General features: G+C 32.4%; 5 protein-coding genes across 5 annotated transcripts; 4 read left to right on the forward strand and 1 right to left on the reverse strand.

Moving 5' to 3' along the window:
• Positions 1 to 3,891: 3,891 nt before the first annotated feature.
• PR10.3 (pathogenesis-related protein 10.3) lies at positions 3,892 to 4,815 on the reverse strand. The gene is given in 2 exon segments (NM_001281027.1): positions 3,892 to 4,426; positions 4,553 to 4,815. Coding segments are annotated over 2 exon segments (480 nt in total). The 5' UTR covers positions 4,737 to 4,815; the 3' UTR covers positions 3,892 to 4,130.
• Positions 4,816 to 8,059: 3,244 nt separating this feature from the next.
• On the forward strand, positions 8,060 to 9,151 carry LOC100261887 (pathogenesis-related protein 10.3-like). The gene is made up of 2 exons (XM_002274499.5): positions 8,060 to 8,511; positions 8,641 to 9,151. The coding sequence occupies exons 1-2, from the start codon at positions 8,328 to 8,330 to the stop codon at positions 8,934 to 8,936; spliced, it is 480 nt and encodes a 159-aa protein (XP_002274535.1). The 5' UTR covers positions 8,060 to 8,327; the 3' UTR covers positions 8,937 to 9,151.
• Positions 9,152 to 12,602: 3,451 nt separating this feature from the next.
• On the forward strand, positions 12,603 to 13,504 carry LOC100256795 (pathogenesis-related protein 10.3-like). Its single transcript, XM_002274581.4, has 2 exons — positions 12,603 to 12,874; positions 13,003 to 13,504. The coding sequence occupies exons 1-2, from the start codon at positions 12,691 to 12,693 to the stop codon at positions 13,296 to 13,298; spliced, it is 480 nt and encodes a 159-aa protein (XP_002274617.1). The 5' UTR covers positions 12,603 to 12,690; the 3' UTR covers positions 13,299 to 13,504.
• Positions 13,505 to 15,762: 2,258 nt separating this feature from the next.
• On the forward strand, positions 15,763 to 16,712 carry LOC100251668 (major strawberry allergen Fra a 1.05-like). Its single transcript, XM_002274670.5, has 2 exons — positions 15,763 to 16,087; positions 16,210 to 16,712. Exons 1-2 carry the CDS (start codon positions 15,904 to 15,906, stop codon positions 16,503 to 16,505), a joined length of 480 nt encoding a protein of 159 aa, XP_002274706.1. The 5' UTR covers positions 15,763 to 15,903; the 3' UTR covers positions 16,506 to 16,712.
• Positions 16,713 to 21,361: 4,649 nt separating this feature from the next.
• Positions 21,362 to 23,917, forward strand: LOC100246525 (major strawberry allergen Fra a 1.05). Its single transcript, XM_002274749.5, has 2 exons — positions 21,362 to 23,258; positions 23,383 to 23,917. The coding sequence occupies exons 1-2, from the start codon at positions 23,075 to 23,077 to the stop codon at positions 23,676 to 23,678; spliced, it is 480 nt and encodes a 159-aa protein (XP_002274785.1). The 5' UTR covers positions 21,362 to 23,074; the 3' UTR covers positions 23,679 to 23,917.

Consider the following 23,917-nt stretch of genomic DNA (forward strand, 5'->3'; position numbering starts at 1 on the left):
AATAAAATGTAGCTCTAGAGATTTTGAGTAACATACCTATGACCTAGATGTTTCCAAATCAAGTCCACTATGATGAAGTAAACTAGAGATGTCATAGATCTCATATACACAAAGATCTTCCAATTGATCTTTCCTTTCACGGATCTTTGGCAAAAGAGAAGGGTAACGTTCTCTGTAGGAATGCTAGGGTTTTCTTTTCTGAAGTCTAGAAGATAAGGATGTAAAAATGAAACCCTAAACCCCTAAAGAGTTTATATAAACTTCTTTATGGGTTTAAGTGACTTAAGCCTAACCCAGGCTTAGGTTACTTAATCTAGCCTATTTAGGTTTTAATTAGTTAATTAACCCTATTTAATTCCAATTAATTAATTAGACCAATCCAGAAAGATCATTCATAAGATCTAATGCAACTTTGCATTTAATTAATTAACTGTATATCCTAATTAATTAATTTACTTAATCCACCAAAATGCCCTTAATTATTCACACTATGAATTACAAACCTATAATACCCTTAAACAAATGTGTCATCATAAATTAGAAGCTTGAAAGGAGATCATTGAGACTCATATGAAAATATCAACTCCCTCAAAATCTAATTTTGAAGTTAACTCAACACTCCACTAAGGAGAGTTAACTACACTCTAATATCCTATGATATTATAATGAGATAAAACTCGGGTTTGTGAACTATTATCTACTGTATGTAGACTCTTCATGAACTAGTGTCTATAATCTAATAAGTTTTGTGTTATTTTCCTCTTAAAATTACATCTTCAATCCTTGAGTTACAAATCCTCCTATAATGTAATCAACTGACATACTCCAACTCACACAGAGCATGTATCAAATTCCACTTAGAGAATTACCACAACCATAATTTTATTAATCACATGTTCTTAGGATCACCTCAAAGGAACATATTGTCTTAATCCCATGAGATATCATAATGCTGCTCTTAATAATATTTGTTACCACCAACCTTTATCAACAACGACGCAATCTGTAGGGAATATATGAGCACCTTAAGGTTTCACCCATAAATCAAAGCCTCCTATTAACTTTAGCATAGTTTCAATGTCCTATCAAGGTTGAGAGTTCATGTAGTTTAGTAGTTTGGTGAATCACGACTACTTGATAGTTAACCTGTCATGATTCACCAAATGTCATGTCCAATGGGTAACCATACACACTAGTATATTCATCATGGAAAAACAATCCTAATGACCAAGACAAATCATCTCTCCAATTAGGAAATAATGTACTATATATAACCTTTAATGGATTGTCAAAATCCATAAACCAACTATGAACAACTTATCATCTTATAAGAAACCCATGACTTGTACTTTTTATGCAACTCCTAATACACTCAAGTCATGTAAAATGCAAGTAGTAAGGGCATGAATATTTAGATAACCAATTAATGTAAATAAGATAATAAAGGAAACTAAAATCTTACATAAATAAATTTATCAATGAAACTAAAATCTATTATATCATGTCATGCTTTATAGGGCTATATTTTAACAAAATCCACTAGAAACCTAAACATTATCTAAATATTCTCTCAAGTTTGAAAGCTCATGCAACATAGAAGTTTAGTGAATCATAATTACCCAAAAACTAATATCATGATTCATCGTAGGTCCTATTTGACGTGTAACTATACATGCTAGTACACTCATCATGTGAAAACTATCTCAATGATCAAGGCAAGTCATCCCTTAAATTAGAAGGTAGTACACTATAGTCTCTAATGGATTACTTAAATCCATTAATTGAATGTGAGCTACTTATTATCTTGTAAGGAACACATGACTTGAATCTTCTATATAACTCCTAGTGCACCATAAGTCACATACAATGTAAGTGATAGAGATATGAATACTTAGATAACAATTCATGTAAATAAGGATACAAATGGGAATCATAAATAAATAAAGCTATTAATTAAACCTTATTCTATTACATCATGATGTTTTCAAGGGTTTTATCCTAACAAAATGCAAGCGGCAAATTCATGTAGCCATGTTGGGAAATTCCAATATGTTTTAGATAAAGAAATAATATTCAACACATACTTGCAAGTTAGACATGATGTTTCACATGCAAGCAGTTGACCGATTGGTGAGAGCATAAGAGAACACATATCAAGGGGTTGGTCATCAGTATTTATCCAAGTGAATTTAGACACTAGTTTGGGCACATGTCGACTATTTGATCTTGACCATATTCCATGTGCATAGGTTGTTACTACTTGTAGATAATATTATAACATTTCATGTCACGTTCAATGCTCCCAATACTTTACTACTAACTCATTGTTGTCTTAATATTCATAGTCTATCTATTGAATTTCAAATGATATGGATTGGATAATACCTTAAACAAGGTGGCTAAAAAGAAGACCAAAGAAAAAAGAAAAAAAATCCTTTTTTGTGGAGAAGGTAAGAGTATACGTTGTTATAGTCGATGTGATCAATATGATGATAATTAGAAAACATGCAAACCATCAATCCTTTTATATCCTTGAGATCATTATAGCTTTGGCACACTATGGACTAACAAGCCATGAAAATTGTAATAGTGATTTTTTTTTTATTTGATGTAAATGGAAATATAAATTTCTTTGTTGTTTATGGTGATAAGATAAGCACATAGATGGAAATTGTAATACTGATCCTTCTATATATTTGGATGGCCATACAAATGAAAATTGCATGTTTCATCTCAACTATGGGCATAAAATTCCTTAAGTTTGTTCATAGTGATTTGGATGATAGTTAACTTCAAAACCTTTGGAATAAAAATAATAAGGAATAGGTTGAAAGGTACTTTTGTCGAGAATGAATCATTTTTTAGGTTAAACTATGTAGAGGGTTAGATTTGCTAAATTAGAATTATTTCATGGATCATTGACTTGTTTGTAAGTGTTCTTTTCTATTAAATTGAAGCATTGGGCATACCTCTTAACCCTATTGTGGGTCCTAAGGTAGAAGTCATTGTGTTATAAGAAATCAAATAATCATTTAATAGAAACCAATTTTTAAAAATAAATAAATAAATAAATAAAATTAAAAATGGTTTTCCAAATAAAGTATTTCCAATTTACAGCATCGATCATGCATATATCAAAATGAATAGTTCTCTGCAGTAATTCACTAACAACAATCTTAGTGACTAATTTGGACTCGGTGCAGTGCCAAAATATTGCTTAATTAGTAAAGGGAGAATTATCTTTTGAGGGTAGATGGGCCCCCAAATTAACAAAAGGTCCATATAACTCTTCAAATTGAGTTGAAGGATATGAAATAGTAACGGACAAATATACCCTTTAAGAACACATATAAAATATTTTATAAAATTAAGTTAAATAATTTTTTTTCAATAATTTTTTTTTCAAAAATACTAAATTAAATAAAAGCAGTTTTCAAAAATATTAAATTAAATAATTTTTTTTCAAAAATATTAAATTAAATAATTTTTTTTCAAAAATATTAAATTAAAATTTTTTTTTCAAAAATATTAAATTAAATTAAAGTATTTAAAAATATATATTAAATTTTTTTTTTAAATATTAAATTAAATAAGTTTATTTTTAAAAAATATTAAATTAAATAAAAGTATTTAAAAAAATATTAAATTACATAAAAGTATTTTTTTTAAATATTAAATTAAATAAAAAATATTAAATTAAATAAAAGTATTTTTCAAAAATATTTTTTTTTTTCTCAAAATCAATAAAGGGCATATTTGGAAATACTGAAGGATAATATCCTTCAACTCAATTTTCATTCTTTCATTGGGTCTTGGGCTCAATTTGAAGAGTTATATGGATTTTTTGTTAATTTGGGGGCCCATCTACCCCCAAAACATAATTCTCCCATTAGTAAAAAGATGATTTTCAATATATTTATTTATTAAGGCAATATAACAACCACTCTTCATTGAAATAAAACATTACAAGTACTCCCAAGGATCACACCTAGGAAACTCTTATTTCTAAGCCGAGGCTACTTTGGCCATACGGCAAAAAACACAAAAGATCCAAACTTATTAAGACTGATTCTATGAATATGAAAGTGGACTCAAGAGACTAATTTCTCAATTACCACAGGCAATTTTACTTAATAGGCATCAGGGTGTGCCAAGATGTAGGCTTCAATAGCCTTGAACACTGCGAGAGACTCCTCTTTGCCGCCCTTAACGTGCTCTTCACTGATCTCTACACCGGCCTTGGTGTGGTACTTTTTGGTGTTCTTGTAGATGCATCCTCCATCAGGAGAAGCCACCACTTTGAGCTCATGAGAAATTGATTCAATGCCGCTCGTCAAAACATCTCCATCAATCACAGTGTAGCTGAATGAGAAGTTCTCTTTGTCAATCGCATCAATCCTGTGTGTCATGCTTTTGAATTTTCTGCCTGGAAACAAGAAAAAGAAAAAGAAAAGAAAAAAAAAAAGAACCCCCGTTAGTCTATCTGTTAACATGTTCATAGCACCATGCAACGATGGTTATATGTTCTGCAATGATTATAACAGAAACTAACCTTCACCAAAGTGAATCTTCTTGATGGTTCCGGGACCTCCCTGTCCTTGTAGGATTTCCACACTCTTGATATCTTGAGGCCTTATCTTGGGAATGAGGTTGTCAGAATCGAGGATAGAGGCCTTGAACATCTTGGCTGGGGGAACCGAGGAAGTGACCTCACTCTCGTAAGTGAAAACACCCATGATCTTAGAGTTTGAAATGAAAAGGATCAAAAGAGGAAGACAAGGAGGATTGGTTGGTTTGCAGAGAGTGGTTTGAGGTGAGGAGAGATGTGAGAACAAGAGGTGGTATTTATAGATGGAGGATCAAGGTTCCCTTGTGTGAAGTTGTGTCTCCAGTTTTCAAAGGTAGAGATGGTTGCATCTGAGGAAGGTTCTAGGTAATATACTATTTTTCAATAAAGGAGTTCTATTCATGATGTCACGTGGGAATCGCTGGTTCGTTTCAAGTGGTGGTCTAATTCGTTTTTTCTTTCTTTTTTATGTTTTTTTTATTTTATTTTTTTTTTGGTTTTTCGTTTTCTGGGCGGGAGGAGGGAAAATAGAAAAGAAAAAAAAACAAATAAAACAAAATAAATGCGTGGATCTGATTATTAACCAGCGAGAAACTTATCCTTCTACTTTCAGTGCATTTAGAGGTAATCAACATGTAGAATACAACAGGAAATGAATATTTTCCTTGTGATTCATGGAGAATGGCATAATCCGAGTCCAGAAATGCAGGCTATAAAATTGAATAAATATTTACAAACTGATAAGCCCCTTTAAAAGTGATGAAAACAAATTCGGGAATGTTAAAATGCATGTGCTCTTGTATATTCCCGGCGGCTTTTCTATTTTTCCAAACAACTAGAAGCTTTGACTTAATTCAAAAATGGATGGCTACAATAACTCCAACATGATCATGACTGTACCTTGGTAATGACCCTGGAAGATCAAAAATAGATTGATTGGGATACGGGAAAATTTTTGGAGTGAAGTAGAATGAAGGCCAGTGTGGTATTAACAGATTGGCAGATCAATTCAGAGAGCTAACTTATTGGACAACCACAGTTCTTGCTTAGCGAGTAAACTGTAAAGCTAGCAGAGAAAATCAAAAGAATCTGGCCATAGTTAAAAGGACTATTTGATTAAAATGAATGAAAGAATCCTAATCTTGCAAATTTAGCCCTCTACATATTTCAATCTCAAAAATGAACTATTCTTGATAAAAATTTCCTCCAGCCTATTTTCCCTCTTATTTATCCCATTTCTTCAAACTTTGAACTTCAATGTACCTTTATTCTTTTTACCTCCATTTATTTTTCTTTCAATTCTTATTTATTGAATGTTCTAAAGTACTCTTGATGCATGAGATGCGGTGAATATTTAAAAAGTCTCAACTTATTACCATTTTTTTTCATGTCGGTTGCAGCCATGGAAATTAAGGGACTCAAAAGCAGTAAATAGACATAAAAAGTGTGGAGGAGCATTGTCTATATGACAAGGTCTAATGATGGTAAGTAATTAAATTCAACTATGTAATTTATGGTACATTTTGTTTTGTTGGCAAATTTGCTTTTTATATAAATATAAATATATGTTAAATAGAGTTTTAAGATAACAAATAAAGTTGCGCTTCTTAGTTCTATACCAAACTTCACCGATGCTCTGAACTTGATGCAGGTAATTAAGTCCATATATATGTAGTCATCCTATATTAACTCTATATTATTATTATAAATGTTTTATTTTTTTTGTTGAAAATAGTTACGAGTTAGGATATTAAAAATTATTTAATAATTTAAACAATTTTTGTAAGGGTAGTATTTGTGATAGTAAAGATGATTAACAATTTATTTATTTTTTATTTACTATGGTTAACTTCAAAACATTTGGAATAAAAATAATAAGGAATAGGTTGAAAGGTATTGTTGTCAATAATGAGTCATTTTTTAGGTAAGGTATGTGAAGGGCTAGATTTGCAAAATTGGAATTATTGCATCCATCATTGACTTGTTGGTAAGTGTTCTTTTCTATTAAATTCAAGGATTGGATATTTATTAAAGACTTATCCATGTGTCTTTATAAGATATATCATTCCTAAAAATCAGCAATAGGACGAAACCCACCAAAAAGCAGCCTCAATTATACAAACACAACCAACTTGCCTGAAACGTCTGCATCCAATTTGGAAAGTTCAAAGTACTCCACCGATTTTGATTATCAAATTGGTGTCCACTTCCTGAAAATCAGTTCCAATTTGAGGATGAAAATACATTAACTTGCCTGAAAATTTTGCATCAAAAATCTCAATATCAGAAAATCTTTGATTGTTCTACATCAAAAAATGGAAGCTGGTCAAGATATATTTTTTTTATTTGTTGACCTTTCTTTTATGGATAACACTGATGACACACAAAAAATGTCTAGGTACACAACTTTCTTTTATTTTTAAGAATCATCACCCAAGGATATGCATTGAAAAGTATAACATAATGGCTAAATTAGGAAAACTGTATGGTTAATTATCTATTTCATTTCTCATGAGTACCATAGTAATAATAATATTGGTTCCATCAATGAGAAAGAATTCTTATAAAGGGTAATTGGATGGTTATACTAGAAACTCAATTGTACAGTACTTGGGGGTAAGAAAAAAATGGCTGAATTGTATTTCTTAAACACTTTCTGAAACGACTAGAACACTCATTTGAATGGTATGATGAGTATCATGCTACCATGGGCAGATTAAAACTGTGGTTAGTTTCTTCTGGTTTTCTTTTCTTGATTTACAGTTTCCTGGTTAAGCTAAAACTGTAGCTGTCCCATAAGTTAATTAGTTCTCTGAATTGATTTGCCAATATGTAAATACCACACTGGTCTTCATTATAATTTTTTATCTTCCAGGGTCGTTTCCAAGTGACAATTACCAGGAAGGTGGTGGGATTTGTCTCCACTGCTGTTCTTCAATCCTGTTGAAGTCGTTGCAGCCATCCATTTTTGAATAAAGTCCAAGCTTCTAGTTGTTTAGAAAATTAGTAAGGACTCCTTGAATATAGAAGATCACATTTCCACATTCCAGAATTTGTTTTCATCAATTTAAAGGGATTTATTCATTTGTAAATGCATATTCTATTTTGGCCTGCATTTCTGGATTGGGATTATGCCATTCTCCATCAATCACCAATATTCCACAATGTTGACTGCAAAAAGGGTGTGCTACCCAACTACAAATATATGATCAAAAGTAACTTGAATGCCATAACGATTACAATGTTAATATCCCAAAAAAAAAAAAAAAAAAATTCATTTCCTATTCTATTCCACATATTCTTTACCTGTAAAAAGCACTAGTCCTCATATGTCTGCCGACAAAAAGGATAGGTTTCTCACTTGTTAATAATAAGATCCACATATTTGCTTTGTTTTGTTTGTTTGCTTTCTTTCTTTCTTTCTTTCTTTTCCCTCTTTTTCTTCCTCCTAGCTACCCCCAACTGAAAAAAAAAATTAAAAAGAATTAGGTCACAACTTGAATTTAACGAGCCGAGTCCAACATGAGATCATAGTACTCCTTTATGGAAAAGTAGCGGATTACTTTGAATCTTCCTCAGATGCAACCGTCTCTGCCTTTGAAAACTAGAGGCACACCTTCACTCGAGATAACCTTTGTTCTCCTTCTATAAATGCCACCCCTTGTTCTCACATCTCTCTTCACCTCAAACCATTCTCTGCAAACCAATCAATCCTCCTTCTCTTCCTCTTTTGATCCTTTTCATTTCAAGCTCTAAGATCATGGGTGTTTTCACTTACGAGAGTGAGGTCACTTCCTCGGTTCCCCCAGCCAAGATGTTCAAGGCCGCTATCCTCGATTCTGACAACCTCATTCCCAAGATAAGGCCTCAAGATATCAAGAGTGTGGAAATCCTACAAGGACAGGGAGGTCCCGGAACCATCAAGAAGATTCACTTTGGTGAAGGTTAGTTTCTATTATAATCATTGCAGCACATATAACCATCGTTGCATGGTGCCATGAACATGTTAACAGATAGACTAACGGGGATTCTTTAATTTTATTTTTTTTTCTTTTTCTTTTTCTTGTTTCCAGGCAGAAAATTCAAAAGCATGACACACAGGGTTGATGCGATTGACAAAGAGAACTTCTCATTCAGCTACACTGTGATTGACGGAGATGTTTTGACGAGCGGCATTGAATCACTTTCTCATGAGGTCAAAGTGGTGGCTTCTCCTGATGGAGGATGCATCTTCAAGAACACCAAAAAGTACCACACCAAGGCCGGTGTAGAGATCAGTGAAGAGCACGTTAAGGGCGGCAAAGAGGAGTCTCTCGCATTGTTCAAGGCTATTGAAGCCTACCTCTTGGCACACCCTGATGCCTATTAAGTAAAATTGCCTGTAGTAATTGAGATATCAGTCTCTTGAGTCCACCTTCATATTCATAGCATCAGTCTTAATAAGTTTGGATCTTTTGTGTTTTTTTCCGTATGGCCAAAGTAGCCTCGGCTTAGAAATAAGAGTTTCCTAGGTGTGATCCTTGGGAGTACTTGTAATGTTTTATTTCAATGAAAAGTCCTTGTTATATTGCCTTAATAAATAAATATATTGAAAATCATCTTTTTACTGATCAAGCAATATTATGGCACTCCACCGAGTCCAAATTAGTCAAAAGATTGTTGTTAGTGAATTACTGTAGAGGGCTATTTATTTTGATATATGAATGATCGATGCTGTAAACAGGAAATACTTTATTTGGAAAACCATTTTTAATTTTATTTATTTATTTATTTATTTATTTTAAAAAAATTGGTTTCTATTAAATGATTATTTAATTTCTTATAAACAATGACTTCTACCTTAGGACCCACAATAGGGTTAAGAGGTATGCCCAATGCTTCAATTTAATAGAAAGAACACCTATCAACAAGTCAAGGATGGATGAAATAATTCTAATTTTGCAAATCTAACCCTCTACATAGTTTAACCTCAAAAATGACTCATGCTCGACAAAAGTACCTTTTAACCTATTCCTTATTATTTTTATTCCAAAGGTTTTGAAGTTAACTATCATCCAAATCACTATGAAGAAACTTAAGGAATGTTAAGCCCATAGTTGAGATGAAACATGCAATTTTCATTTGTATGGGCATCCAAATAGAAGGATCATTATTACAATTTCCATCTATGTACTTATCCGATCTCTATAAGCACCAAAGAAATTTATATTTCCATTTACATGAAATAAATAAAAAAATCACTATTACGATTTTTATGCCTTGTTACTCCATAGTGTGCCAAAGCTATAATGATCTCAAGGATATAAAAGGATTGATGGTTTACATGTTTTCTAATTATCGTCATATTGATCACATCGACTATAACAACGTATACTCTTACCTTCTCCACAAAAAAGGATCTTTTTTTTCTTTGGTCTTCTTTTTAGCCACCTTGTTTAAGGTATTATCCAATCCATATCATTTGAAATTCAATAGATAGACTATGAATATGAAGACAACAATGAGTTAGTAGTGAAGTATTGGGAGCATTGAATGTGACATGAAATGTTATAATGTCTACAAGTGGTAACAACCTATGGACATGGAATATGATCAAGATCAAATTGTCGACATGTGCTCAAACTAGTGTCTAAATTCACTTGGGTAAATATTGATGACCAACCCCTTGATATGTGTTCTCTTACGCTCTCACCAATCAGTCAACTGCTTGCATGTGAAACATCATCTCTAACTTGCAAGTATGTGTTGAATATTATTTCGTTATCTAAAACATATTGAAATTTCCCAACATGGCTACATGAATTTGTCGTTTGCATTTTGTCAGGATAAAACTCTTGAAAACATCATGATGTAATAAAATAAGGTTTAATTAATAACTTTATTTATTTATGATTCCCATTTCTATCCTTATTTACATGAATTGTTATCTAAGTATTCATATCTCTTTCACTTGTATTGTATGTGACTTAGGGTGCATTAGGAGTTATATAGAAGATTCAAGTCATGTGTTTCTTACAAGATGATAAATAGTTCACAATCAGTTCATGGATTTAGGTAATCTATTAGAGACTATAGTAGATTACCTCCCAATTTAAGGGATGACTTGTCTTAATCATTAAGATAATTTTCCCTAGTGAGTGCACTAGTATGTACAATTACGCATCAAACAAGACTTACAATAAATCACATTAGTTTTTGGGTAAGTATGATTCACTAAAATTCTATGTTGCATGAGCTTTCAAACTTGAGAGAATATTCAGATAATGCTAATGTATTTAGTGGATTTTGTTAAAATATAGCCCTACAAAGCAAGACATGATATAACATATTTTAGTTTCATTAATAAATTTATTTATGTAAGATTTTAGTTTCCTTTATTATCATATTTACATTAATTGGTTATCTAAATATTCACACGTATATTAGAAGTTGCATAAAATTATCCATGTGTCTTTATAAGATGAAACCCATCAAAAAGCAGCCTCAACTATACAAACACAACCAACTTGCATGAAATTTCTGCGTCCAATTTTGGAAAGTTCAAAGTACTCCACCTATTATGATTATCAAATTGGTGTCCACTTCCTGAAAATCAGTTCCAATTTGAGGATGAAAATACATTAACTTGCCTAAAAATTTTGCATCAAAAATCTCAAAATCAGAAAATGTTTGATTATTCTAAATCAAAAAAATTAAAGTTGGTCAAGATATTTCTTTTTATTTGTTGACCTTTCTTTTACAGATAACACTGATGACACAAAAAATGTCTAGGTACACAACTTTCTTTTATTTTTCAGAATCATCACTCAAGGATATGCATTGAAAAGTATAACATAATGGCTAAATTAGGAAAATTGTATGGTTAATTATCTATTTCATTTCTCATGAGTACCATAGTAATAATAATATTGGTTCCATCAATGAGAAAGAATTCTTATTAAGGGTAATTGGATGGTTATACTAGAAACTCAATTGTATAGTACTTGGTGGTAAGAAAAAAATGGCTGAATTGCATTTCTTAAAACACTTTCTGAAACTACTAGAACCCTCATTTGAATGGTATGATGAGTATCATGCTACCATGGGCAGATTAAAACTGTGGTTAGTTTCTTCTGGTTTTCTTTTCTTGATTTACAGTTTCCTGGTTAAGCTAAAACTGTAGTTGTCCCATAAGTTAATTAGTTCTCTGAATTGATTTGCCAATATGTAAATACCACACTGGTCTTCATTCTAATTTTCTATCTTCCAGGGTCGTTTCCAAATGACAATTACCAGGTAGGTGATGGGATTTGTCTCCACTGCTGTTCTTCTTCAATCCTGTTGAAGTCGTTGCAGCCATCCATTTTTGAATAAAGTCCAAGCTTCTAGTTGTTTAGAAAATTAGTGAGGACTCCTTGAATATAGAAGAGTACATTTTCACATTCCAGAATTTGTTTTCATCAATTTAAAGGGATTTATTCATTTGTAGATATATATTCTATTTTGGCCTGCATTTCTGGATTGGGATTATGCCATTCTCCATCAATCACCAATATTCCACAATGTTGACTGCAAAAAGGGTGTGCTACCCAACTGCAAATATATGATCAAAAGTAACTTGAATGCCATAACTATTACAATGTTAATATCCAAAAAAAAAATCATTTCCTGTTCCATTCTACTTATTCTTTACCTGTAAAAAGCACAGTCCTCAGATGTCCACCGAGGAAAAGGATAGGTTTCTCACTTGTTAATAATAAGATCCACATATTTGCTTTGTTTTGTTTGTTTGCTTTCTTTCTTTCTTTCTTTCTTTTCCCTCTTTTTCTTCCTCCTAGCTACCCCCACTGAAAAAAAAATTAAAAAGAATTAGGTCACAACTTGAATTTAACGAGCCGAGTCCAACATGAGATCATAGTACTCCTTTATGGAAAAGTAGCGGATTACTTTGAATCTTCCTCAGATGCAACCGTCTCTGCCTTTGAAAACTAGAGGCACACCTTCACTCGAGAAAACCTTTGTCCTCCATCTATAAATGCCACCCCTTGTTCTCACATCTCTCTTCACCTCAAACCATTCTCTGCAAACCAATCAATCCTCCTTCTCTTCCTCTTTTGATCCTTTTCATTTCAAACTCTAAGATCATGGGTGTTTTCACTTACGAGAGTGAGGTCACTTCCTCGGTTCCCCCAGCCAAGATGTTCAAGGCCGCTATCCTCGATTCTGACAACCTCATTCCCAAGATAAGGCCTCAAGATATCAAGAGTGTGGAAATCCTACAAGGACAGGGAGGTCCCGGAACCATCAAGAAGATTCACTTTGGTGAAGGTTAGTTTCTATTATAATCATTGCAGCACATATAACCATCGTTGCATGGTGCCATGAACATGTTAACAGATAGACTAACGGGGATTCTTTAATTTTATTTTTTTTCTTTTTCTTTTTCTTGTTTCCAGGCAGAAAATTCAAAAGCATGACACACAGGGTTGATGCGATTGACAAAGAGAACTTCACATTCAGCTACACTGTGATTGACGGCGATGTTTTGACCAGCGGCATTGAATCAATTTCTCATGAGCTCAAAGTGGTGGCTTCTCCTGATGGAGGATGCATCTACAAGAACACCAAAAAGTACCACACCAAGGCCGGTGTAGAGATCAGTGAAGAGCACGTTAAGGGCGGCAAAGAGGAGTCTCTCGCATTGTTCAAGGCTATTGAAGCCTACGTCCTGGCACATCCCGATGCCTATTAAGTAAAATTTCCTGTAGTAATTGAGATATTAGTCTCTTGAGTCCACCTTCATATTCATAGCATCATTTGTGTTTTAGCCATATGGCCAAAGTAGCCTCGGCTTAAAAATAAGACTTTCCTAGGTTTGATCCTTGGACTTGTAATGTTTTATTAGAATGATGAGTCATCGTTGTAATACTTTCATAAATATACGAAATTATTAAGCAATATTCCGGCACTGCACTAACTCCAAATTTGTCACTAAGATTGTTGTTAGGGAATTACTGGAGGGAGCAATTTATTTTGACATGTGTATGATGGGTTTACAATGGAAATACTTTAATTGAAAAACCATCTTTAAATTTATTTTATTTAAAAAAAAAAATGTTTCTATTAAATGATTATTTAATTTATTATGACACAATGACTTTGACTTAGGACAAGAATAGGATTAAGACCCAATCCTTCGATTTAATAGAAAACAATACTTACTAACCAGTCAATGATGGATGAAATATCTCCATTTTAGGAAATCTAATCCTCCACACATTTTAACATAAAAATGACTTATTCTTGACAAAATAACTTCTCAACCCATTCCTTATTATTTTTGTTCCAAAAGTTATGAAGTTAATTATAATTATTATGATCAATCATTGTGAAAAACTTAATGAATGTTAAGTCCATAGTTGAGAAGGGACATGCAATTTTCATTCATAATTTATACATGATGTCCTCTCACAATGTACAAAAAAGTAATTTATATTTCCATTCACATGGTATTGAAAAAAAATCATTCTTCTAGTTTTCATGGCTTGTTAGTCCATAGGGTGCCAAAGCTATAATAATCTCAAGGATGTAAAAGGATTGATTATTTGCATATTTTTTATTATGGCCATATTTGATGGCATCAACCACAATGATGTGTGCTCTTACCTTCTCATCTAGAAAAGATTCTTTCTTGTTGTCTTCCTTGTTTAAGGTATTATCCAATCCATATCATTTGTGTTAGAATATTTGGAAAAACTTCGATCCAAGCCTTGGATTGTGAGGTGCATACATCTATCATCCTGAGGATCCTAGATCTAATAGAAACAATATATACACACACATATATTAAAACATTAGATCTAGAAGTTTTGAAAACTTTACTTTTGATCTGGATGTTCTTATATTAAATTCAATTGGTGAAGAAGATCTCAAAACCTACATATCTTCCACCCATTGTATCAGTACTCTTGAAACCTTGTACTTGAGAAGGGCAAACATCTCTCTACAAGGATGAAGGTTAGGATTCTTTTTCTCCGGAAGTCAATGGATAAGAATGTGTCTAATTTTAAACCCCTAAGGGAGCTTATATAAACTTTTTTATAGGTTTAAGTGACTTAAATTCATATTGGGCTTGGGTCACTTAATTTAGCACATTAGATTCTAATTAATTATTTAGTCTTATTGGGTCGTAATTAACTAATTAGCTTAATTAAAAAAGAATCATTCATAAACTTCTGTGCAATCTTATATTTTACTAAAATACTCTTATGTGTACACTTATGGAGAAGAAACTAATAAATCCATAAAATAACATGTCATCGAGAAATGTGAGCTAAAGCATGGATCATTGAGACCCATAGAAAAATATGGGTTCCCTCATAACCAATTTTAAAATTGACTCAACATCTCATTATAAAGAGTCAACTGCACTTTACTATTTTATGAAAATTATATCAAGATTAATTAAATTCAATTTAATCAATTTCTGGGGCTCATAACCTATTATTCACTACATGTAAACTCCTCATAAACTAATGTCTATAATTAAAAAGGTACAAAATGTTAACCTCTTAAAATTGATCACTTCTGCTAACCTTAAGTCTTATATCTACTTATAATTTGATAAATTGATATACTTTAACTCACCAACACTATATTTCAAATTCCACAAAAAGAATTACTACAACACCACAAATTTGAAGTTCCTTGCAGCCATTACAGCCATCCATTTTTGAATAAAGTCCAAGCTTCTAGTTGTTTACAAAATTAGTAAAGCCTCCTTGAATATAGAACAGTCCATTTTAACATTCCAGAATTTGTTTTCATCAATTTAGAGGACTTCTCATTTTGGACATATTTATTCAATTTTAGCCTGCATTTATGGACTGGGATTGCGCCATTCTCCATGAATCACCAATATTCCACAATGTTGACCGCAAAAAGGGTGTGCTACCAACTGCAAATATATGATCAAAAGTAACTTGAATGCCATAATTACAATGTTGATATCCAAAGAAAAAATTCATTTTCTGTTCTATTCTAAATATTCTTTACCTGTAAAAAGTACTAGTCCTCAGATGTCTACCGAGGAAAAAGATAGGTTTCAGCCGAGTCCAACATGAGATCATAGTACTCCTTTATGGAAAAGTAGCGGATTACTTTGAATCTTCCTCAGATGCAACCGTCTCTGCCTTTGAAAACTCGAGACACACCTTCACTCGAGCAAACCTTTGTCCTCCATCTATAAATGCCACCCCTTGTTCTCACATCTCTCTTCACCTCAAACCATTCTCTGCAAACCAACCAATCCTCCTTCTCTTCCTCTTTTGATCCTTTTCATTTCAAACTCTAAGATCATGGGTGTTATCACTTACGAGAATGAGGTCACTTCCTCAATTCCCCCAGCTAAGATGTTCAAGGCCGCTATCCTCGATTCTGACAACCTCATTCCCAAGGTAAGGCCTCAAGCTATCAAGAATGTGGAAATCATACAAGGAGAGGGAGGCCCTGGAACCATCAAGAAGATTCACTTTGGTGAAGGTTAGTTTTGTATTATAATCATTGCAGCACATATAACTATCACTGCATGGTATCATGAACATGTTAACAGAACAGAATAGACTAATGGGGGTTCTGTTTTTTTTTCTCTTTCTGGTGTCCAGGCAGCAAATTCAAAAGCATGACACACCGGGTTGATGCGATTGACAAAGAGAACTTCACATTCAGCTACACTGTGGTTGACGGAGATGTTTTGACGGGCGGCATTGAATCAATTTCTCATGAGCTCAAAGTTGTGGCTTCTCCTGATGGAGGATCCATCTACAAGAACACCAGCAAGTACCACACCAAGGGCGATGTAGAGATCAGTGAAGAGCACATTAAGGGTGGCAAAGAGGAGGCTCTGGCATTGTTCAAGGCTATTGAAGCCTACGTCCTGGCACATCCCGATGCCTATTAAGTAAAATTGCCTGTAGTAATTGAGATATTAGTCTCTCGAGTCCACCTTCATATTCATAGCATCATTTGTGTTTTTGCCATATGGCCAAAGTAGCATCGGCTTAAAAATAAGACGTTCCTAGGTTTGATCCTTGGACTTGTAATGTTTTATTAGAATGAAGAGTCATTGTTGTAATACTTTCATAAATATACTGAAATTATTAAGCAATATTCCGGCACTGCACTAACTCCAAATTTGTCACAAGATTGTTGTTAGGGAATTACTGGAGGGAGCAATTTATTTTGACATGTGTATGATGGGTTTACACTGGAAATACTTTAATTGAAAAACCATCTTTAAATTTATTTTATTTTAAAAAAAAAATTGTTTCCATTAAATGATTATTTAATTTATTATGGCACAATGACTTTGACTTAGGACAAAAATAGGATTAAGACCCAATCCTTCGATTTAATAGAAAACAATACTTACCAACCAGTCAAAGAAAACAATACTTACCGACCAGTCAATGAAAACAACACTTACCAACCAGTCAATGATGGATGAAATATTTCCATTTTAGGAAACCTAACACCCTACATATTTTAACATAAAAATGACTTATTCTTGACAAAAATACTTCTCAACCCATTCCTTATTATTTTTGTTCCAAAGGTTATGAAGTTAACTATAATTATTATGATCAATCATTGTGAAAAACTTAATGAATATTAAGCCCATAGTTGAGAAGGAACATGCAATTTTCATTCATAATTTATACATGTCCTCTCACAATGTACAAAAAAGTAATTTATATTTTCATTCACATGGTATTGAAAAAAAAATCACCCTTCTAGTTTTCATGGCTTGTTAGTCCATAGGGTGCCAAAGCTATAATAATCTCAAGGATGTAAAAGGATTGATCATTTGCATATTTTTTATTATGGCCATATTTGATGGCATCAACCACAATGATGTGTGTTCTTACCTTCTTCTCTAGAAGGGATTCTTTCTTGTTGGCCACCTTGTTATTTTCGTTTCAAAGGTTTTGAAGTTAACTATAATTATCAAGATATCATTATGAAAAACTTAATGAACTTTAAGTCCATAGTTGAAAAGAAACATGTAATTTTCATTCTTAATTTATACATGTCCTATCATAATATACAAAAATGTAATTTATATTTTCATTCACATGGTAACCAAAAAAAATCACTCTTACAGTTTACATGGCTTGTTAGTCCATAGGATGCCAAAGCTATACTAATTTCAAGGATGTATAAGAATTGATCATTTGCATGTTTTCGATTATGACCATTTGATTGCATCAACTATAACAACGTGTGCTCTTACATACCTTCTCCTCTAAAAGGGATTCTTTCTTATTGGCCACCTTGTTCAAGGTATTATCCAATCCATATCATTTGTGTTAGAATATCTATAAAAACTTCATTTGAAGCCTTGGATTATTGTAAGGTGCATACATCTATCGTCCTAAGGATCCTAGATCTAATAGTAACAATATATGCACACACACATATTGAAACATTAGATCTAGGAGTTTTGAAAACTTTACTGTTGATTTGAATGTCCTCAGATCAAATCCAGTTGGTGAAGAGGATCTCAAAACCCACATATATCTTCCACCCAATGTATCACTCTTGAAGTTTGGTACTTGAGAATGGTAGACATCTTTCTCTACAGGGATGAGGTTTGGGTTCCCTTTCTTGAGAAGTCAATGGATAAGAATGTGTCTAATTTTAAACCCCTAAGGAAGTTTATATAGATTTTTTTTTTATGGGCTTAAGTGACTTAAATTCATATTAGTCTTGAGTAACTTAATTTAGCAGATTGGGTCCTAATTAATTATTTAACCCTATTGGATTGTAATTAACTAATTAGCCTAATCCAAAAAAAAAAACCCATTCATAAGCTTCTGTAAAACCTTGCATTTGATAAAAATAAATAAATAAATAAAACACTCTTATGTGCACAGTTATGTATAAGAAACTCATAAATCCTTAAAATAACATATCACTAAGAATGTGAGCTCAAACAAAGACCATTGTAATCCATAGAAAAATATTGGCATCATCATAACCAATTCTAAAGTCGATTGAACATCTCATTACAAAGAGTCACTTGCACTTTAGTATGCTATGAAAATTATATCAAGAATGAAATTGATTAAATTCAATTTAATTAATTTCTCAGGATTATGACCTACTCTCCATTACATGCAAACTCCCTATGAACTGATGTTCATAACTTAAAATGCTACAAACTATCAACCTCTTAAAATCAATCACCTCTATCATCCTTAAGTCTTAGATCTACTTATTATTTGATAAACTAACATATTTTAATTTACTAAGAGTATATGTCAAATTATTACAACACCATAGATTTCATGATCACTTGTCCTTAAGATCACACAAGATGACACATTATCTCAAACTTATGAGATATCAAGGTACCTATAATCATCTGTCTTGATCAACAATAACCTAATCCATAGATAATATAAGACCACCTTAAGATCTAACTCGGAAGTTAAAATCATTTAAGACCTTAACATTTGCTTAATATCTTCAACACTAGCTCAATATTCTCTCAATGTTGAAACTCATGCAAAATAATAGTTTGGTAAAGTTATGACTACTCGATAACTAATATCATAACTCACCATAGGTATTATCCAATATGTAACCATACACACTAGTGCACTCATTATAGAAAATCTCAATAATCAAGACTAGTCATCCTTCTAATTAGGAGGTAGTACACTGTAACCTAAAAGAATTTATTAAGTCCATGAACCGATTACGAATAACTTATCAACTTGCAAGGAACTTATAACTTAAATCTTCCATGTAACTCTTAATGCACCTAAGTCATGTATAATGTTAGTGATGCATGCATGAATGCTTAAATAAATCTTAATGCAAACACATTTAAAATAGTGGAAATAGAAATCATAATATATAAATGTATTAATGAAATCTGACTTTGTTAAATCATGTCATGCTTTTAAAGCTCTATCGGAACAATTTGTCATTGGATAGATAGATAATGAGTATGAAAATAACAATGAGTTAATAATAAAGTATTAGGAGCATAGAATGTGACATGAAATGTCATAATATCTATAAGCAGCTGTAATAGTCTGTGCTCATGGAATTCACATGTGCATGAACTAATGTCTAAGTTCACATAGGTTGAAATTGATGACCGACCTCTTAATATGTTTCTCTTATATTCTCACCAAGACAATCAACTACTTGCATGTCAATTGTCATAGGATATCATGTCTAACCTACAAGTATGCATTGACTTGTATTTCATCATCTAAAACATATTAGATATTCTCCACTTGGTTGCACAAATTTGCCACTTGCATTTTTATCAAAACATTCAAGAAGCAATAACTCAATATCCATTTGAATACACTTCATGTTTTCTTTTTTTTTTTTAAACAAAAAATATTAGTAAATTTTAAATAAAATACAGGATCTATTAGAGAATTACACTGAAAATGTAATGGTTTTAAAAAATTGATTAAAAATATTTTACTATACTAAATTTTAAAATTTTTTTAAGTAATTTTTAAGAACATAAAATAGGTCTATAATTTTTGTATCAAATTTTCTACATTTGTATAGGATTCTTTTATTTAAAAAATTTAAAAACAAGAAGTGTATTCAAATAAAGCCTTAGATGTAGATTTAGCTATTTTGAACTCAACTTTCTTAAGTTTGAGAGGCATCATGTACAAACTTCTTTTGTAATTATTTTTAACTTGAATATAATTGGTGCACTTCTATATAATCATTGCTAATGCCACTAATTATCGGGGGTAGTTTCATGCTTTGTCTTTTATTTGATGCCCTTTCCATTATGGTATTATCATGTGGGAAACCATAGTTTGTATTAATGATGGTTAGAATTAGTGTACTCTGAGCTATTTCACTTCTAAAATGGTCAATTTGGGTCACTTGTCCATCATTAGTATGGTTAGTATGCACCATCCCAATTCATATTCTAGTCATGATCATAAGAGCCTTTAAGTGGCTCATTGTTAAATCTTATTCCATTTTCACTACCATCGCATAGAGTTTTGAATCACTCATAATGAATGAATCCACTTTTATACATCAACATTAAGTTATATCAAATTCTTTCTCAATCTCGAATGATATATGATATTCAAAATAAGAGTTGCAAATCAATTTATAACCATTATTCTCATTCTCTATTCTATTGTGATACACAATAAAAAAAACCCATTACTGCAATCAAAACTAATAAAAATTTTCAAAACACCATCCTTAGTTAATTGTATAGGAGTTGTTGGTATTTTAGCATCGAATACATACTTCATTGAAGCAAAACACTTTCTTGGATCTAGCTTTAGAATATCATACACAAGCCCTAATAATTCTTCATATGAAATAATCTTCAAGACTTCAAAGCCTTTAACTCTACATCCTTCAAAACAAAAATCATTTTGATCATGTACCTAGTCTTTTTCATATAGAAACATTATTCCTAATTCATTAACCATTAAGATAATAAAATAATCCCAACTATTAATATAATTACACAATAGTAGAATATTTTTAAGCTATAATAGAGCATTACTATCTATAAATTGGTATTCATTTTCGAAAACTTATTCATTGCTAAATTCATATCATTTTAATAGACATTTAATATATATTTTTTAGTGAATAAGAAACAAACAAAAATTAGTCATATCTACTATCACAAATACTACCAATATTAATGCTACAAAAATAAAATGTTTCTCAAAAATTAAATAATTTCAAATATTGTGACTCTCAACCTTTTTAACCAAAAAAAAAATCATTAAAAGAATGATGTATTTAGGCTTTAGTTCATGCCATGAATTTCAAGGTTAATGTGCCAATGATTCAACTCCAAGTTGAATACAACGGAGAATAATAATAATATAGAGAGACTTAACCTACGTTCAAAACATGATAAAATTTGTCAACCAAAAATTGTAGCTTTATATCTTTATCTATTATGTCAAAACCCTATTTCACACACACACATTGGTATAAAGAGGAAATATGCCAACAACTTCAAAATCACCATAAAATTCCATAATTGAGTTTCATTACTTACCATTATTTGACCTTGCGATATTGACAATGATTTAATACACATGTTATGTCTATTTCCTGTTTTTAACTTACCTTTCCATGGCTGCAAGTTAATGACAAAAAAAATGGTCCAACTTTCTTATATATTCAAAAAATTCAATGAATAAAAAATGAAAGAGAAATAGATGGAAAAATGGTCGAACTTTCTTATATATATTCAAAAAATTCAATGAATAACAAATGAAAGAGAAATAGATGGGAGTGAAGAGAAGAAACACATATTGATGTTGAAAATTTGAAGAGATGATATGATAAATAAATGAGAATGGAAGAAAAAGCTAGAATTGGATGAAAAATAAGCTGAAGGGTATTTTTGTCAAGAATGGGTCATTTTTTAGATTGAAATATGTGAAGGATTAGATTTGCAAAATTACAATTCTCATTCATTTTAATCAAATAGCCTTTTAACTATGGCCGGTTTCTTTTGATTTTCTTTTGATTTGCCAATCAAAAGAACATATTCCCTCTACATTGTAATTACTACTGGCCTTCATTCTACTGCACTCCAAAAATGTTCCCTCTATATCTCAATCAATCTATTTTTGATCTCCCAGGGTCATTTCCAAGTTACCGTTATGATCAGGTAGGCCAGGGGATTTGTCTCCATTGCTATTCTTCTTCAATCTTGTTGGAGTCATTGCAGCAATCCATTTTTGAATAAAGTCCAAGCTTCTAGTTGTTTAGAAAATTAGTAAAGCCTCCTTGAATATAGAAGAGCGCATTTGAACATTCCAGGATTTGTTTTCATCAATTTAAAGGGACTTCTCACTTTGTAGTTATTTATTCAATTCCAGCCTGCATTTATGGACTTGTATTGCGCCATTCTCCATGAATCACCAATATTCCACAATGTTGACCCACAAACGGTGTGCCACCGACTACAAATATATGATCAAAAGTAACTTGAATTCCCCGTCTGTTACTATGTTTATATCATGGAAAATATTTATTTCCTGTTGTGCTCTACATATCGTTTGCCTGCAAATGCACTGAAAGTAGAAGGAAAAGTTTCTCATTAATTGGTTAATAGTAAGATCCACACATTTGTTTTGTTTTGTTTGTTTGCCTTTTATTTTCTTTTTTGCCCTTTTCCCCCCTCTCCGCTGAGAGAGAAAGAAAAAAGGAATTAGACCACCACTTGAATTTAACCAGCCGAGACCAACATGAGATCATAGTACTCCTTTATGGAAAAATAGTGGATTACTTTGAACGTTCCTTAGATGCAACCGTATCTGCCTTTGAAAACTAGAGACACACGTTCACACGAGGGAACCTTGGTCCTCCATCTATAAATGCCAACCCTTGTTCTTAGATCTCTTCTCACCTCAAACCATTCTCTGCAAACCAACCAATCCTACTCCTCTTCCTCTTTCGATCCTTTTCATTTCAAACTCTAAGATCATGGGTGTTTTCACTTACGAGAGTGAGGTCACTTCCTCGGTTCCCCCAGCCAAGATGTTCAAGGCCGCTATCCTCGATTCTGACAACCTCATTCCCAAGGTAAGGCCTCAAGCTATCAAGAGTGTGGAAACCATACAAGGAGAGGGAGGCCCTGGAACCATCAAGAAGATTCACTTTGGTGAAGGTTAGTTTTGTATTATAATCATTGCAGCACATATAACTATCACTGCATGGTGTCATGAACATGTTAACAGAACAGAATAGAATAATGGAGGTTCTGTTTTTTTTTTTCTCTTTCTGGTGTCCAGGCAGCAAATTCAAAAGCATGACACACCGGGTTGATGCGATTGACAAAGAGAACTTCACATTCAGCTACACTGTGGTTGACGGAGATGTTTTGACGGGCGGCATTGAATCAATTTCTCATGAGCTCAAAGTGGTGGCTTCTCCTGATGGAGGATCCATCTACAAGAACACCAGCAAGTACCACACCAAGGGCGATGTAGAGATCTGTGAAGAGCACGTTAAGGGTGGCAAAGAGGAGGCTCTGGCATTGTTCAAGGCTATTGAAGCCTACGTCCTGGCACATCCCGATGCCTATTAAGTAAAACTGCCTGTAGTAATTGAGATATTAGTCTCTTGAGTCCACCTTCATATTCATTGCATCTATCAGTCTCAATAAGTTTGGCCTTTTGTGTTTTTGCCATATGGCCAAAGTAGCCTTGGCTTAGAAATAAGAGTTTCCCAGGTGTGATCCTCGGAGTATTTGTGATGTTCTATTGCCATGAAGTGTCATTATTGTATTACCTTAATAAATATATTGGAAATCATCTGTTTTACTAA

Source organism: Vitis vinifera, chromosome 5 (genome assembly GCF_030704535.1).
Source record: "Vitis vinifera cultivar Pinot Noir 40024 chromosome 5, ASM3070453v1".
NCBI classification, from domain to species: Eukaryota; Viridiplantae; Streptophyta; class Magnoliopsida; order Vitales; family Vitaceae; genus Vitis; species Vitis vinifera.

Coding starts and splice junctions, on each gene's coding strand:
- LOC100246525 (XM_002274749.5), top strand. CDS start 23,075: ATGGGTGTTTTCACTTACGAGAGTGAGGTCACTTCCTCGGTTCCCCCA. Junction 23,259..23,382: donor GAAGATTCACTTTGGTGAAG/GTTAGTTTTGTA, acceptor TCTGGTGTCCAG/GCAGCAAATTCAAAAGCATG.
- LOC100256795 (XM_002274581.4), top strand. CDS start 12,691: ATGGGTGTTTTCACTTACGAGAGTGAGGTCACTTCCTCGGTTCCCCCA. Junction 12,875..13,002: donor GAAGATTCACTTTGGTGAAG/GTTAGTTTCTAT, acceptor TCTTGTTTCCAG/GCAGAAAATTCAAAAGCATG.
- LOC100251668 (XM_002274670.5), top strand. CDS start 15,904: ATGGGTGTTATCACTTACGAGAATGAGGTCACTTCCTCAATTCCCCCA. Junction 16,088..16,209: donor GAAGATTCACTTTGGTGAAG/GTTAGTTTTGTA, acceptor TCTGGTGTCCAG/GCAGCAAATTCAAAAGCATG.
- LOC100261887 (XM_002274499.5), top strand. CDS start 8,328: ATGGGTGTTTTCACTTACGAGAGTGAGGTCACTTCCTCGGTTCCCCCA. Junction 8,512..8,640: donor GAAGATTCACTTTGGTGAAG/GTTAGTTTCTAT, acceptor TCTTGTTTCCAG/GCAGAAAATTCAAAAGCATG.